Source organism: Peromyscus leucopus, chromosome 1, assembly GCF_004664715.2.
Source record: "Peromyscus leucopus breed LL Stock chromosome 1, UCI_PerLeu_2.1, whole genome shotgun sequence".
NCBI classification, from domain to species: domain Eukaryota; kingdom Metazoa; phylum Chordata; class Mammalia; order Rodentia; family Cricetidae; genus Peromyscus; species Peromyscus leucopus.
Window position 1 is genome coordinate 105493148 of NC_051063.1, and position 15429 is coordinate 105508576.

Here is a 15429-nt window from a genome sequence, read left to right on the forward strand (position 1 = left end):
GCTGACCTCAAACTCGACATGCCACCAAGAACGGCCTTGAACTCCTGATCTCTTGCTTCTCCTTCCCAAGCGCTATGACAACATGGGTTGCATCATCCTTGGGTCAGAGGCAATACCCTAATAAGTGCTACCTAGTTCTTTGGGAGAACTATTTAGGCCTCATTTCCCCCATCTACAAAATGGGAAAGTCAGCCATGTTAGCAACCCCCCAACCCAGCTCTGAGTTTCTCAGTCTCTGAGAGTGGTGTGTGGACACTGTGCCCTGAGATGTGAGGAAGGGCATGGTAGCCCCTGAGAGTCACAGTACACAGTCTGAGGACACCCTGACTCACATAGGCTGTGTTCAGTCCTGAGAGCCAGACCCAGGCCTAGGCTGAAGAGCAGGAGAAAGGGAGAGGGATGGAGAGGAGGAGCCTCCGCCAGTGGAGAAGGAAGAGGAACCAGAGGGAGGAAGAGAAGAGAAGTCCTCAAGTCCCGCCTCCTCCACAGGAAGATGCAGCTGAAAGGCCAGGCACACGGGACGGGGCAGGGGTGCTGGGGTGCTGGGGCATCTGGACTCACCCGCCCCGAGACACCACCAGCTTCACTTTCACTTTGTAGGAGACGATGATCCCCAGGATCTCACGGTTGGCACCTTCCCTCAACCTGCAGGGAGACAGGGAAGCTGGTCCACGCCGCTCCTTGGTGGGTGGGATGTGGGAGGCAGTGGAGCGCAATGGGAGGTACCACCATCCTTCCCTCTCCTAAGCCACTAGGTCGGACAGAGCTGGGAAAGTGAGCTGTGCCCAGTGGACTGGACCCGGTGGCTTTGGGTTCCATAAATGTCACTCTTTGTGGTACTAGAGACCGAATTCGGAGCCTCCTACTTGATGGGCAAGTACTCTACCATTGAGCCACGGCCCCGGTTCTTTCTGTTCCACGTTTGCCTATGAGATGCCTTTGCTCTGCAGCCTTAGTGGGCCCTCCTCCGTGCCTAGCCAGTGCCACACAGTGCAGTGAGAGCAGGCCCTAACCACTCTCCTACCATTCACTCGCTTCTCTCACAAGGTTTGGTGCTCAGTAAGCCGTAAGCAGAAAGGGCCACATTGAGAGCTGAGAAGCCATGGGCCGCTGGGAGTCATGGTAGAATGGGAAGGATGTCTTCAAGAGGTGACGCCTCACAGGGGGAGTGGAGGGCAGGTCGGGTGTGAGCCAGGGTAGAAAGGGGACAAACAGCTGGTTGGTAAATTGCTTATTGTCACTGTGAGGAGTGACAATAATGTGATGGTCTAGCCTGAGCCAAGAGTCTTTGAGCTGGGAATGGTGGTCTCAGTCGCAACAGATAGAGACCAAATCCCTGAAGAGAGCCAGATTATCAACAGAGGGGATGAGTCCGCCACTGTCTGGACTCCTCCAGAGTCGGGTAACCCTGGAGGCTGTGACACCCACAGAACAAAAGTGACCAGATGGCCTCATTGTACCTCAGGTGGAAGGGCCCCCAAATCTATCTACCCAGCTCACCATCTCTTCCCCAGCCTCTCCAAGCCCCCATGTATCTCCTTCCAGGACCCTTCTAGAAGCCGTTCTCTCCCCTCCAGCCTTGACAGCATCAGGGACACTCCCAATCTATGTTAAGGACTCTAGGCCAAGGGCTGCTAATGCTTGCAGGAAGTTTTTCCATTTGCGCCCCCCCCAGGGCCAAATGATGGGGCTGAGTAGTCTTTGGGTGGGCAGGTGGGAGTAGGAAGACAGCCTTCCTGGCTAGTCACACTCTGGGGACTGGCCCTAGTCGAGACTGGGAAAAGAGCCTAAACCTCGTCCTCATGGTGGTGGGCCGAGAGGGTGGGGCCCCATGCAGGGTGCGCATTAGGAGCACGGGACTTGGAGGGGGCGGTTCTCACAGAGTGCTGGAAGCCAGATTGGTGTCTTCGTGCTTGAGTTTCCCATCCAGGGCAAGTCCCCGCTTCTCTCGGTTGTTGGCCAGGAAGGGAGTCAGTGTGTAGACCTTGCAGAACGTTGAGCTGGGTGCCACAGTGTCACTGGGAAGTAGAGAAGTGGCATGAAGGTGGCCCTTATCACAGCCGGCCCTAACCCGGTCAACATGTCTGGCCTGGCCCTATTCTAAGACTTCTTCTGTATCCCAGACGCAGGCAGGGGACCACTTTGGCCAGGCCCAGCTCTGGCAGGAAGCTCACTGCCACCCAAAAGAGACACAGGCACACCACACACAGGCAGGACGGCCCCTGGGCTAGGAATGGCCACGATGCACATTTAAACAGCACATTTACTTTCATCATTTACTTAATGATTAAGTTTGTGTCTGTGTGTGTGTGTGTGTGTGTGTGTGTGTGTGTGTGTGTGTGTGTGTGTGTGCCTCCATGAGTGTATATGCATCAACATTCATGCAAGTGCCCTCAGAGGCCAGAAAAGGGCATCATATCTCCTGGAACTGGAGAACAAGCAGTTGTGAGCTTCTGGCTGTGGATGGTGGAAAATGAACCCCAGGCCTTTGGAAGACCAGCAAGTGTTCTTAGCTGCTGAGCCATCGCATTTACTTTTAAAAGTATCACCGCATACAAACCACGAGTAAAGCTACTCAATGTCTGCAAGTCCCCACCTAGGTTCTACCATTACAATCTTACTTGCTGTAAAGCATATCTGTCAATCACATGCATATCTATTAATCACATGCCTATCTATCAATCACATGCATATCTATCAATCACATGCAGGGGCTTCGGCTGTTTATTTCTCCTGGTGTTGTTCTGTCTCCCCTCTCCCTTTTCATGATAATGCAGGTAAGGAAGCTGACACAGGGGCAGCCCTGGAGTAAGCCCCAGATTTGCCTCTTTGAGCAGAGTCAGCCACATCTCAACCCCAACACCAACCCCCACCCCCACCAGGAACATGCTCCCTGGAAGCCCAGGCACCTCTCCTTCTCCAGGCTGCAGATGCAAGTATGTCACAGAATGTGACATTCCACTTGGAACTGAATGCTATTCTGGCTCTGGGTCATTTCACTGTACCCCTGACACTCACCAGAAATCTAAGCCTTGTGGCCTTGGGTTTTGTTTTTAATTGATAATGGATATAAGAATATCCAATAATGCATGAACATTTGGCCCAATAATAACATGTAGGATATAAAAACTATGTCCAAGTGGCAGGTGTGGTTGCTCACACCTATAATGTCAGTACTTGGAGAGCTGAAGTAGAAGGATTACCATGAATTCCAAACAAGCCTGAGCCACATGGTGAGTTTCAGGCTAGCCTGGTTTCATAGTGAGACCTGGACTCAAAAACCAAAACAGGGGCCAGTGAATTCACTCAGCATGTGAAGGCACATGTCACCTGAATTCTAACCTCGGACACACATAATAGGAGAGAACTGACTCCCAAAAGTTGTCTTCTGACCTTCCTATATGTGCCACAACAAAAAGTTAGATGTGGGGGAAAAAATTTTTTTTTAAAGAAGGCTCTTCCACGCAGTCTACTATGAATGTCAAAGAAGGTGGAGACCCAGCCCTCCACAGTTGAGAAGAGATGCCTGGGCCTAGGCTTCCCATTCTCCTATCTAGTCCCACCCATCCAAAGTGGGCCTTAAAAACACACTCACTCGGCCTCCTCCATGGCCACTGGGCACTTGTACTGGGCTGTGTTGAAGAGACAGATGTCTGCATACTGGCGTACTGGAGAGAGAGAGGCAGGGGAGGCAGGCACATGAGTCAGGGGGCCGCTCCCAGGATGCACCTTAAGCTCCCTAGGCTAGGAGTGCTTAGATTGAGACAATGGTCAGGGTTTACCAGAGGCCATCACCCCAGCCAAAAAGAAGTCCCCACCAAAGCAAGCCCAGTTCCTTCCATGACCAAGTCTTTGCTCCCAGGACAGCTTGGTCAGGGCCCAGAAAGCCTTTGGAAAGAAGTAGCCAAAGCAAGAACCCCATTGCCTGGGACACCAGCTTCGAAGCCACCATTGCCTGAGAGCAGACCCATTTCTGAAGCTATTAATGGCGCTTCACAGATTTCAACAAAGGGCGTGCCTACAGCTATCCCAACCCTTGGGAGAATTTCCCAGCTACCCGAGATTTTGATCTTCTTCACAGTCTTGTTGGTGTTGTTGGTGACGTGGACATTGACGCTGATGGGTTCTCCATGGTAATAGATCTGTGAGGCAAAAGACAGGTGAGCGTGGGCAGAGAAAACACCTGGTTATTCTAACCTCTGCTCCCAAATTCATCAGCCACTTCCCACTGGAATAAAAGTGCCACCCAAACTACCAAGCATATTGACCTTCAGTACCATTGTGGGACCTTTCAATGATGTCTATATAAGAAGATGACATTCCAGGACTGGGGATGGCTTTGTCTGTAAAGTACTTGTATTGCAAACACAAAGACCTTTGTTCAATCTCTAGACCCATGTAAAAATGCTGGGTGTGCTGGCCCTTGATTGTATCCCAGCACTAGGGAGGCAGAGACCAGAGGATCTCTGTGTCTCAATGGCCAGCCAGTCCAGCCTAGTTGGTGAGCTCCAGGCCAATGGCAGACTCGGTCTCAAAAGGAAGTCGATTGTGTCCCTGAGAATGACACCCCCAGGGTCGTCATCCAGCTCCATACATGTGCATACACACACATACACCCACATATGCACCCATGCACACCCACACACATGTATACCAATAAGAAAAGGAAGCTGGCATTCCCAGCTTCAGTCCTGTTCTGGCCACTAGCTAAGACAACAATAGTAACCATGGTGATGACCACTGCATGCCCTTAGACATGCTATGTAAGTCTCAGATTCTCCTTTAGTTGATGTGAGGGGTGGAATGGAGCAATGTCTCAAGTCCCTGCGGGCCCTGATGGTCTGCATTTGCAGACACAGAAATCTCTGGAAGATTCAGGGAAGGGAAGAAGGGATAACCAACTTGCTAAAGGATGCTCTGAATTCTCAGAGAAGGGCCTCCACCGTATCTTACCCAGGCGCTTGCCTTTAGCTTCCCCAAGAAGGAGAGTCACAGCCACACCCCAGTCAGCTGCCTTAGAGTCCCCTGACTTCTTAAGAGTTCGTTGCCTTCTAGCTCACGGATGAGAGGGTAATGGTGAGGAGTCCCTGGGTCCTGCTCCCCATCACCACCCCTGCTAATACAGCTGGGCCTCCCCACCCAGCCTGAAGCAGGCAGTTATCAGGATGTGAGGAGGGAGTGACCAGGACCCTTCCAGAAGGTACCTTGCTCCTGTCTGGTCTGTGCACAGGCATACCTCTGTCAGTCCTTTGGATCCCCACAGGATTCCCAAAACCCTCAAGGAAGATCAGATCAGGAGACAGTGGGGTCTGAAGGGTATCAGAGTTGGGGACAACAAGTCTGAGCCTCTTACCTCCTTATCCAGAGATGCCTCGAGGTGCAGGGGCTTGTCCGACATGAGGAACTGCCTGGTGGTCTCGGCTGTGGGCTGAGGGCCAGGCCTCTCTGGGGCGTACTGAACCTTCCGGATGACTAGCCGCACAGAATTCCTAAGGAAGATGTGTGGGGAGAAAGACAGTCACCAGCCTCCACGCTCTCGTCTCCGAGGTACCTACATCTCTCTCCTGCTCAACAGGCAACTATAGCTCCCCGCTGCCTGCCAACCACAGAGGTTAGCCTGGAGGGCTTGTTGCCATGCGACTCCACTCCAGCCTCCTCCACTCTGTCCCTGGGCAACCCCGCAGCATCACTTCATCAGATCCATGTCCCGGTACCCAGCACAATGGTAAGAACGGGACTGTGTTTTGCTTCTCACACCCTCTGTCTCCTGAAGCTGCTTGAGGATGGAAGCCTCTTGTCTAACTTGTCCACTACCACAGTCTCAGCACATGTGGCTGTGCGGGCCGCCTGGCGGCCTTATCTGTTAAAGACCTGCTACGTGGAAATACGCAGGCTGGACAGGCTCCCGTCGGAGGTGGAGGATTTCATTACAGGATGTAGACTCAGCCAGAGAGGTACAGGACAAGGAGGAGGTGACTCAGAGAAACCCACCAAGAAGACCGGCTCAGCGGAGGTCCCAGGGCTTAGGGTAGAAGCAAAAGTGGACTGCACTGATGAGGGACTCGGTGGCACACGACCTCAGTGGCATGCGGGGAATGCCAGCACCCCATTTCTCCAACAAGCCACCTCCATTCCCTGGGACCTGAGAGTCTTGGCCGCACACCTAGCTCTCTTCGTATTAACCACATGGCCTGAGGAAATTACCTCCCAGTGCCTCAGTTTCTTCATCGGTAAAACAGCCTCAACCGCACTTACCCCTCAGGGCCACTGGGAGGGCTAAAGCAATCCACACCTGTCCATCACTCTGGACATGGCCAGAACCAACTAAGCGTTTGAGAACCGACAGCTCCTGTGTCAGTCTTACTAGTGAGTCTTGGGAGCAGACTTAAGATGACCCACAGGGGAGGGGGAGGGTGGTGACTCTCAAGGTCGCCTGCTGTTCACTGTTCCGCTCAAGATCCCGCCCATATTCCACAACGCTGTTAGGTCCCCTTCATCTCAGGTCTTGAGGGGAGAGTTGGGACAGAGCAGCAAGAGAGAAGAGTCGAATCCACCCCTCCGACCCCTACACGGGAGCTGCCAAGCTGCAGCTTGAAATGCTTGTGATACACCTAGTCGCCACCAGGGGGCAACCCCGTCCCTAAAGAGGCTGGTGGACATCCCTCAGCGGCCGGTCTAGCAACCGGTCTAGAAGGCAGGGGCGTGAGAGTCCTGTGTCCTGAACCCCAGGGAGGGCAGCCATGAGAGGTCAAGGCCGGCTGCTCTGTCCTCTCTCTGTCCAGCACTGCAGGGGAATGTCCCTTCTCTTAGCCACACTTTCTCCACTTCCCTTCCTTGTTCAGATCCCTCCACAACACACAGGCTCTGCTCCTGCTCTCAGTGGGCAAGCAGGGAGTGAGGACAGCCTGGGCACACTCTATGCACTGTCGAAAGTTAACTGCAGTCTGGAGGGTTAAGACCGCGGTAGGGATGTGAGGGAGGACTAGCTCAGACCCCTCAGACCACCTCCTCCAGGAAGCTCTCCATGACCTGACAGCCTTCCAGACCCTTCCCACGGCTCAGCCCCTCCTCATTGGTCCTCTTTGGACTTCCCCCTCCTGCCCTTCCTCCCTTCTCCCACCGGCATCCTGCCCACCTTTTGTGGATCTTCTCCTCCAGGTTCTCGGCACAGAAGGCTTTGACTTCATAATCCACACCACAGGCCTGTGTAGGAAGCCGTGCTGACCCCAGGGTATTGGGGAGTCAAGGTCCCAACCACCCTTCCCATCTTACAAGCCAGAATGCTGGGTGAGAAAATAAACTTCTGCCTCTTAGGGGCTCCTTGATATGGATCTGAAACCCTGGAAGCAGTGTTAACCTTGTCCCGATGCTGCCCCTGACCCAGGACCTTCCACTGGAACTGCTCCAGCGAGTCCACCAGCCAACCCCAATCACTCTTGGGACTCCGGCTTCGGTCAGGAAGCCATCAGCAATGTGAAGACCCCTGTACCGAGTGTCACGGGTCTCCCACTCTCTAATAATAGGAGGGCGCCTGTTCACTGTCTCTGCTGTGAAGATGAGAGTGTGAACTCTCAAGTCCGGGGCCTGGGATGCTGCAGCTTTGACTCCTCCCCAGCTTCCGTGACCCCCAGCTGTAAAACAGCAGCAATCCCATCCCCAAACAAGGCAGCTAGGCACTATGTGACGCCACATGTAGGTACTCAGAATCTGCTGGTCCTGTGCAACCAACACCAGAGCCAGCAAGAGTGACTCATGGGAGTCTCTGACGCATCACCGAATGTGGGGGCGAGGCCAGCCTGCATCTGCAGCCTTGTCTCAAGGGACTGAAGGTCCAAGGGATATCAGCCAGGCCTAGGCCCAGGCAGCTTCAACAGGAAGGGAGGTTCCAGATGTCCACTACTCTATGGGGACAAAACCAGGGCTCTGGGGGCACGAGAGCCTAGAACAAGAGAGATGGTCCCCTTGGGATGACCTACCTTCCCTGTGTCCTCCGGCCCTGGCTGCAATGTCACCGAGCATGGAAGGTTTGGAGGGATCTGTTCAGGAGACAAATACAATGAGCCAAACTTTCACCTCGGCCTCGCCTTTCCCTACACACCTCTCTCCTACACACCCACCAGACCGAGTCCCCAGAGGACAGGCCATCTCTTCTCTGTCAGACTAGGAAGCCCCGGAATAGACCTTTTCTCTCCTGGTCCAGCCATATCACACTCTGCTGTGCACAGGGGCAGGGGCAGACTGGGGGGGGGGGGGGGGAGAGATAAGAATCTGAGTGTTCTTCACCTAAGAGCTCAGCTCGGCCCCACCCCAGAATCGTGGAGTCTTGAAAACACGAAGATGTGAACTCCAGAAGCATGGAGTCTTGGAATGGTAAGGAGGCATGACAGAGGGGTCAGCTGGGCATGTGGGCAGCCTGTCTGCGGGGAGGGCCAGGCGGGACTCCCTCCTTCACCGCAACCACCCCGGCCTTCCTTTCTCTAATAACTGAAATGCAGGAGGGCCAGAAGAGCAGCCTAGAGGTCAAGGTGACCTCTCCACAGCGGTCAGAGATAAGACACATAGCAGGTAATGTAAGTGATGGGACCCGGGTCCCAGTCGGGTGAGTCAAAGCAGCTGCCCCCCCCCCCCCCCCCCCCCCGGCTTCCCCATGTGCCTGCCCTGAGCGCATCCCTGGGGTGACGACGCTTCTGGACTGCAGGTGGAGAAGGAGAGCTGACCTCAAAGGTAAAGGGGTAGGCATGCTCGCCCAGCTTCTTGATGAGCCGCTCCTGTAGCCGAGTCAGCGGCTTCTTGTCCTCAGGGGCCGGTGGGAAGGACTGTACGTTGGCCACAAACAAGTCTTTGCGAAAAGTCAGACCCAAGACATCCAGGTCTTCCCGGCCATACCGGAAGGCGCAGGTCAGCGTCACGTAGACTGTGAGGAGCAGGGGCACTGAGGAGGGGCCTGGGAGGGCAGCACACAACCCCCCCAGAGCTCCAGCTGCAGCCCTGGGGTTTGGCCCACTGGAGGCTATCAGCCTGTCCCAGGTTCAAGCAGGGGTGGGCACACTGGCTCTCTGACACAGGGCGCCTTCAAGGGCAGCCTTGATGCAGCCTCTTAGGAAGGGGCCTCCTTCCGGCCAGTTCTCCCCTCCTCCGCTCACTCCAGCCCAGGAGTACGGAGGGGCAGGAGGATAGTCAGGCAGCCTGGCGGCTGTGGTGGTTGGATTAGGCTGGCGGGCTTAGGAGAGGGGCGGAGGACAGCCTAGAAGGGAAGCGTACAGAAGGCTGTGTCTAAAAGGCGTGGGATCTCAGCCAGCCTAAGCCTAACCTTGTGCACAGACCTCCTCACCTTTAACGTCTATGAAATGGGAGCCTCTCTCCGGCTCTGCTGTCCTCCTCCCTGTGCCAGGCCCTGCTGTCTTATTGATGGGACAGGGCATAAGTTCTCCCATGGCGGGCATGAGGCAGGGCTGCTCTGGGCCAGAGGCCAGAGTTCTTACTACAGTATGCACTGGGGCATTTACGCATGTAATCACAGGATGGACAGGGAGAAGCCACGGGAGACCACCAGAGAGCAGAGGATGAGGAGCCCCCGGCATGCTGTGTGAGTAAGAGGAACACAGCTTACCTCGCCTTTCCTTGAGATATTCAGGATCCACCAGGACCACACCATCTGGGGGAGACAATGCACAGAGTCCCCCAACTTGGCCTTTTCAACCCAGGCCCCAAACATCCACTCAAACCAAACCCCAAAGGTAATAAGTAGGACACATGGTCTTTGGGTACCACCCTCTGCAGGATGCATACCTCCTGTCAGAGCCCTTGACACCTCTACAGGAAAACACAGCTCCAGTCACACACTATAGAACAATGTTTCAAAGAACATTATGTATTAGGTGGCCCCATACTGCCTAGGGACATCATGGTGATTTTAGTTTGTGTAAGCACACTATGTCCTGCACACAATGACAAACCCACATAAGGACAATTCTCAGAATTGCCATCATTAAATGACTAATCTCGCCAAGAGGCTAACTATGGTAAATGGCCTTGAGTCATGTTAGGTTAGCTTGGTAATAAACAGAGTCTGCACCAGGCTTAGGAACAGGGAGATTTTTCAGAGCTCCCTGGATATCGTGAGGAGTGGGGGGTGTCTATGATCAGTAGCTCTCAAGGCTCATGTGAGGACAGGTAGGTGGTCTGTGTCCAGGTGCACATGGGTAAATTCTGTCACATATGGAAGTATTCGGACAGCCCCTGGCATGTGTGGGCATGACTGTCACAGTTTGGATCTGAAATGTCCTCCAAAGGCTGGTGTATTGAAGGCTGGTCTCCAAAGCAACAGTGTCTGCCTTTGGGAAGTGACTGGCTCATGGAGGACCTAACCCATCAGCGAATTCACAGCTTAATGAACTACTGGAAGGCAGTGGGAACTTCAGGAGGAAGAATGCCAGTCAGTGTGCCATGAAGCATCTATTTGGTTCCTAGTCCCTCCTCCCTGCTCTGCTTCCTGGTCACTGTGAAGGAAGCAGCTTCGTTCCTCCACACGGCCCCTGTCATGGCCCTCTGCCTCACTGCAGTGCCACAGCGCTGAGTGACTGTGGCCTGAACCCTCTAAAGTCATCTCCCAAATAAGTGAACATCTCGTCACAGTGATAAAAGTGACTCACACAGTGGAGAGAATGGGAAGCACCTTAACACCGCTCACAAGGCCTGTCCTTGGGAGCAGAGCATCCGGCAGGACACAGAGGAGGAGCTGAGTGTCCCAGGAGGCTAGGAGGAGCATTGTCGCAAGGATCATCTCTGTCTGGCATCCCCAGACAGACAGACAGACAGACAGACAGACACACACACACACACACACACACACACACACACACACACGTACCCACTCCCGTGCTAGCCCTATAAACTGACCACTCAGACTATCTCAAGAAACAGACAGTGAGTACCTTAGTCCAAGGTCATAGGGTCGTCTAAACAGGGATGTCCCCAGTCTATCCTCAGGGTCCCCCAACCCCCCATGCATGCTTTTCCATCCATGATGGACATCACCTCTGTGCCATGTCCTGCACTGACTGGAATCCTGGGACTCAACTAGAATAAATACAATGTCCCAGTGAAGGCATTTGCCCCTGCCAGTGGTATTTCCTCAGTGGGGTTGTGGGGAGGGTGACTTGGAGCCAGGTCCTACAGGACAGGGAAGCGTCACTCACTAGATGACCAAAGGACATGACAAGATAGCCAGAAGGAACAGTTCAGCTCTGTGAAGTCTGGTAGGAGAGGATTCCCAGAGCTGGTGGCACATGCCCCATCAACTGGTCCTGGGCCCTGGACTAGCACCAGGTCCCCGCCCCAGATGGGAAGGTGAAGGACAGGAAGACAGGACCAGTTCAGAGAGAGGGCAACGTCACAGGCAGAGGGCTTCTTCATGAGGCACATGGCCAAACCTGGACAGTGACCTAGGAACTCACCGGGTCCTCAGGTCCCACGGGGAGCCTGGCATGAAGTAGGTCCCCTCTGGTGCCAACATATCTACTGAGGCCCTGGCTCCCTCCTTCTCTAGCCCTTCCACAGCCTCTGCTGCTCCTTCTAGGGTTATGTTCAACACTGGCCCACAGAGAACTCTCTGGAGTCCACTGCCTGAAGCCACGCACAGGTGAACCCCGGATGAACTGCAGGCCCAGTGCCTCAGAGAAGGCCAGTTCTGAAGAAGATGCAAATGGTGGAGCATCAGAAGACCTACACCCTGTCCCCAGGCAAGGCTGGAGAGGAGGAGTGGGTGGCCCTGTCCCAGGTCATAAAAGAAGGGGGCTGGAATGAAGCCAGAATCAGCAGCTTGCAGCCCTGCCCAGGGCCCCTGCTTACAGTCACTGGGTCTTTTCTCTGATGAGCTAAAACCTGCTGCTCTGCTCTGTCCTCGTGACTCTGGAACCACAAGGGTCCCTCTTAGCCCAGGGCAGTGCACAAGAACATAGCAACTTCTCTAGGACACCTCCCAAGTCACACACCCCAGTTTCTTCACCTGGCCCTGGCCTCAGTTTACATCACTCTGGTGTGTTCATGACCATCTTTTAAAAAAAATAATCATGATGATAATTGAACCTCTCCGGCCTCAGTGCTTCCATTTGTAAACCATGGTGATTCTGGACCTCCCTCACCCAATACGAAAAGAGGCTTGAGGCCGATGTCTTTCTATAGAAGCAGCTGTTCTGAGTGTGGACAATTCACTCCCACGGGGTCACTTAGCATTGTCCTACCTGCGGTGGTGGTAGGTGTAGTCCTGGTACCCAGTGGGCAGGGCCAGGGATGATGGCAAATATCCTGCAGTGTACCAGGCAGATGCCACCAACAGAGAATAATCCAACCCAAGATGGCAACAGTTCCAAGGGCAAGACACCCTGAACTCAGGCAAGACCTTAGGAGCTGATCTCAGCTGTGACTCAGCCTCTCCGGCAGAGCCCCACTTAAGTGAGGACAGCCCCTCTTTCCAAAATCCTGAGAAGAATTTCCCCAGGAGATAACAGAGCAAGGAGCTAGAATGCAGACCCTTCGACTCAGCTAGCTGTGTGACCTGGAACAAGTCGCTGAGCCTCTCTGTTCCTCAGTCTGTCTGTCCGGAAAGCAGGAGATACTGCTGCTGCACACTAAGCCTTATATAAGCTGTGGCAGCTGCTGTCCATCAGGGCCTCCTTCCAGCCTTGGAGCAGTCAAAGAGGACTCTCTCTCTCTTGACTAGGGAGGAGCTGCCCAGAAAGAAGCTCGCTTCCTGAAGCAGGAAGCCATGTCCATCCATTCTGGGTATCAGGCCCTGGTGGAGATGGGGCTCTTCCCTAGCCCACTTCCCAGCACTCACCCACAGGATCCACGAGGTCAATGTGGTCCACGAAGTCCCGCTTCCCCAGGTAGACAGTGAGCTGGAGGAGAGAGGCACAAGAAGATTAGTGGCTGTGGGCCAGCATGACACAGGACGCCGATGCCTAGACACATTCTTAACCCTTCCTGGAATCACAGCAAGATGTGGCCCCTCAAACCTAATATTAATATACCTAATATTAACGATAGTAGACCTTTGAAAAATGTTTAAACAACTCTGCCTCCCAAACCCCTATGAAAGAGTTGGTATTCTTCCCCTTTTACAGACCAACATACTGAGGCGGAGGGAGGTCTTCAAGCCAACCCCCCTGAGGAGTTGGAGGGAAAACAGATCAAAACAGGAAAGCAGGGCATCCTGAGGAGGGTTGGTGAGCAGGCAAGCAAGCCGTGTGCTCAGTGCAGGTGCTGAGGCTGGCTCTGGGCTCTTCAGCTCTGCCTACCCTGCACCAGGCCGGGAGCTACTCACATGAGGATGTTTCTTCTGGGGCACCGAGGAATCAGGGAGCTAGCTCCCTACCCCATCACCAGCCAGCAAGGAAGAGATCTGAGCCAGCTAGAGCTCCAATGACTCAAAACTGAACTGAGAGCACCATCCTAGATGGCCCTGCTCCTCAGCCTCCCTGTAGTCCTGACCATTCTACTCCATCATATTCCTCAAGGGAGACCACATCAGTCCCTTTGACATTCTGCAGCCTCCAGCTGCTCCCAGCACCTTTTAGCCACACCTAAAATGCAAACTAAGCAAGCAGCCTTTTCAGACAGCTGCGCCTTCCTGAAAACTCTTTAACCATTTCTCTGTGCCTGGAGGGAAGGATGACAGGTGGATTTCATTCTAAATACCAAATCTAATTGAATGGTCTTAGAAGGCCTGGGGCCCTGGATTGCCAAGGAATCCAAGATAGGGCGGATCTTGGCTCAGCAGGAAAGGTTAAAAGATGATTAGTGATGTCTGCTATGGACTCCAAATGGAGATAGAGATGTGCACAAGGCAACCCAGGTGTGTGAGTTGCTGAGCTTGCCCACAGGACACCTGCCATGGGTCCTGTGTCATCCTCAACTCTGCTCCTTCCGCTCGCTTAGAGGCTCACTAGCCCGGATGTCCCACACTTCCTTGATTTTATGCTCCACCCTTTAGTTCCCCCTTTTCACTTAGCTTTGCCTAGAATGGTGTCACCTCCAGAGGAAGCCATGGTTGACACACACATCCCAGGCAACGTCTTCCAGTCCCTGGGCATCCCAGGACCTCACACTTGGCATTTCGTGTGAGGTGGTCGATTTCTGCACTGTGAGCACCGAGTGCCTCTCTTATCTCAGTACTCTCCCGACCCCCAGCAGGCCCAGCCCAGACCTGGCAGAGACGTCAGTACAGCCTGTTTGCTGAACAGAGTAAAACAGGATACAGTCTGCAGCCTGTGCAAGCAAGCAAGCAAGCAAGCAAGAAGCCTGGGCCCTGGGAGCCCCTGGAGGAAGATGGACGAGGTGACACCATGACCTCTCATACCAGGGGACTTGATGGCATCACAGTGGCCAGCTTGTCTCAGTTTCTCACACTCACACTGATGTCTCTTCAGGACAGTCCAGTCCATCTCTTCCCAGCTGGGGCTCCCTGAAGCCCACAGAGAAAGTTTCCGGGGAGCCCCCATACCCCCCACGCACCCCATTTGGATTGGGTGCTCCTGAGGACAGAGCTGTGTCAACCCCAGACAGCTAGCAGTGCCTGTCTCTCCCTGGAGACGCCGCTTCCTTTCCTAGTCCGGAGAGGCGCCCGGAGTGTGGGGATAGTGAGGAGCCAGCACACACCACAGACTCACCTTTCCATTGGGGCTTGCCTTCTTGAACACTCTGTGGAAAGAAAGAGAGGCGAAGCCAGGGTTAATGGATTCTGCCCGGCCAATCTCTTGCAGGCGACCCTGAGGCAGGGCCATAGGTGACGGCCTTGAGTGGCATCCGGGCACCAGCAAAGGCTCAGAGCAAGACAGCGTCCATCCATCCTTCTACCTCTCCTAGGATGATGCCAGGCGCCTGCAGCCCTCCTTCGGTCCTTTGGAGTGGACTGGGGGAGACTCTCAAGTTCACCCAGCTCATGTACAGGAAAACCCTCGAGTGCCCGCAAGGTCCCAGGGATCTGACCTCGCCTCTTCCCCTCCCTGCACCCCGCCCCCCGCCATGCTCCCTTAGTCTCCAGGCTCACTGCCCTCCAGCCCCTCTGTTCCTTGCTGTTCCTTATGCACCAGGCGACTCCTCAAAGTTCCCCAACCCTACTCTCTTACCCGGGACACTCTTCCCAAATATCCACTTTCCCAATCCCGCTGCTGTCAAGGCCGGCCATCCCGTCCCCCAGTCCTCCTCTCGATTCCTTCTTCCTTTCTTCCCAGCAACCCCTGAAATGCCACACACTCTACTTCTTGCCCCACCTGTCTGCTGGCACGCGTGCTCTACCACGGTGGACTCTCTCCTGTCCACAGGTGCATCCCAAACACAAGGGCACACCTCCCTATCGTTCCACAGACGTGTGTTAAAGGACAGCAGGCGGCAAGAACTCCATAAACACTAGTTGAAACAGATAAACAA

General features: G+C 54.2%; 1 protein-coding gene across 9 annotated transcripts in view; it reads right to left on the minus strand.

The window, feature by feature from the left end:
- The window catches only part of Arrb1 (arrestin beta 1), a 72527-nt gene that overhangs the window by 10407 nt on the left and 46691 nt on the right, over positions 1-15429 (minus strand). For 5 of the 9 annotated variants that reach the window (XM_028877507.2, XM_028877508.2, XM_028877504.2 and 2 more), the window contains exons 2-12: positions 14670-14700; positions 12839-12899; positions 9611-9655; positions 8718-8944; positions 7977-8036; positions 7136-7203; positions 5354-5489; positions 4058-4142; positions 3596-3668; positions 1881-2018; positions 562-645 (exon numbers count right to left, since the gene is read on the minus strand). In XM_028877507.2, coding sequence (XP_028733340.1) covers positions 562-645; positions 1881-2018; positions 3596-3668; positions 4058-4142; positions 5354-5489; positions 7136-7203; positions 7977-8036; positions 8718-8944; positions 9611-9655; positions 12839-12899; positions 14670-14700 — 1008 coding nt within the window. The remainder of the gene's footprint in view (positions 1-561; positions 646-1880; positions 2019-3595; positions 3669-4057; positions 4143-5353; positions 5490-7135; positions 7204-7976; positions 8037-8717; positions 8945-9610; positions 9656-12838; positions 12900-14669; positions 14701-15429) is intronic. The other 4 variants (XM_028877510.2, XM_028877509.2, XM_028877505.2 and 1 more) reach the window with 2 other exon arrangements.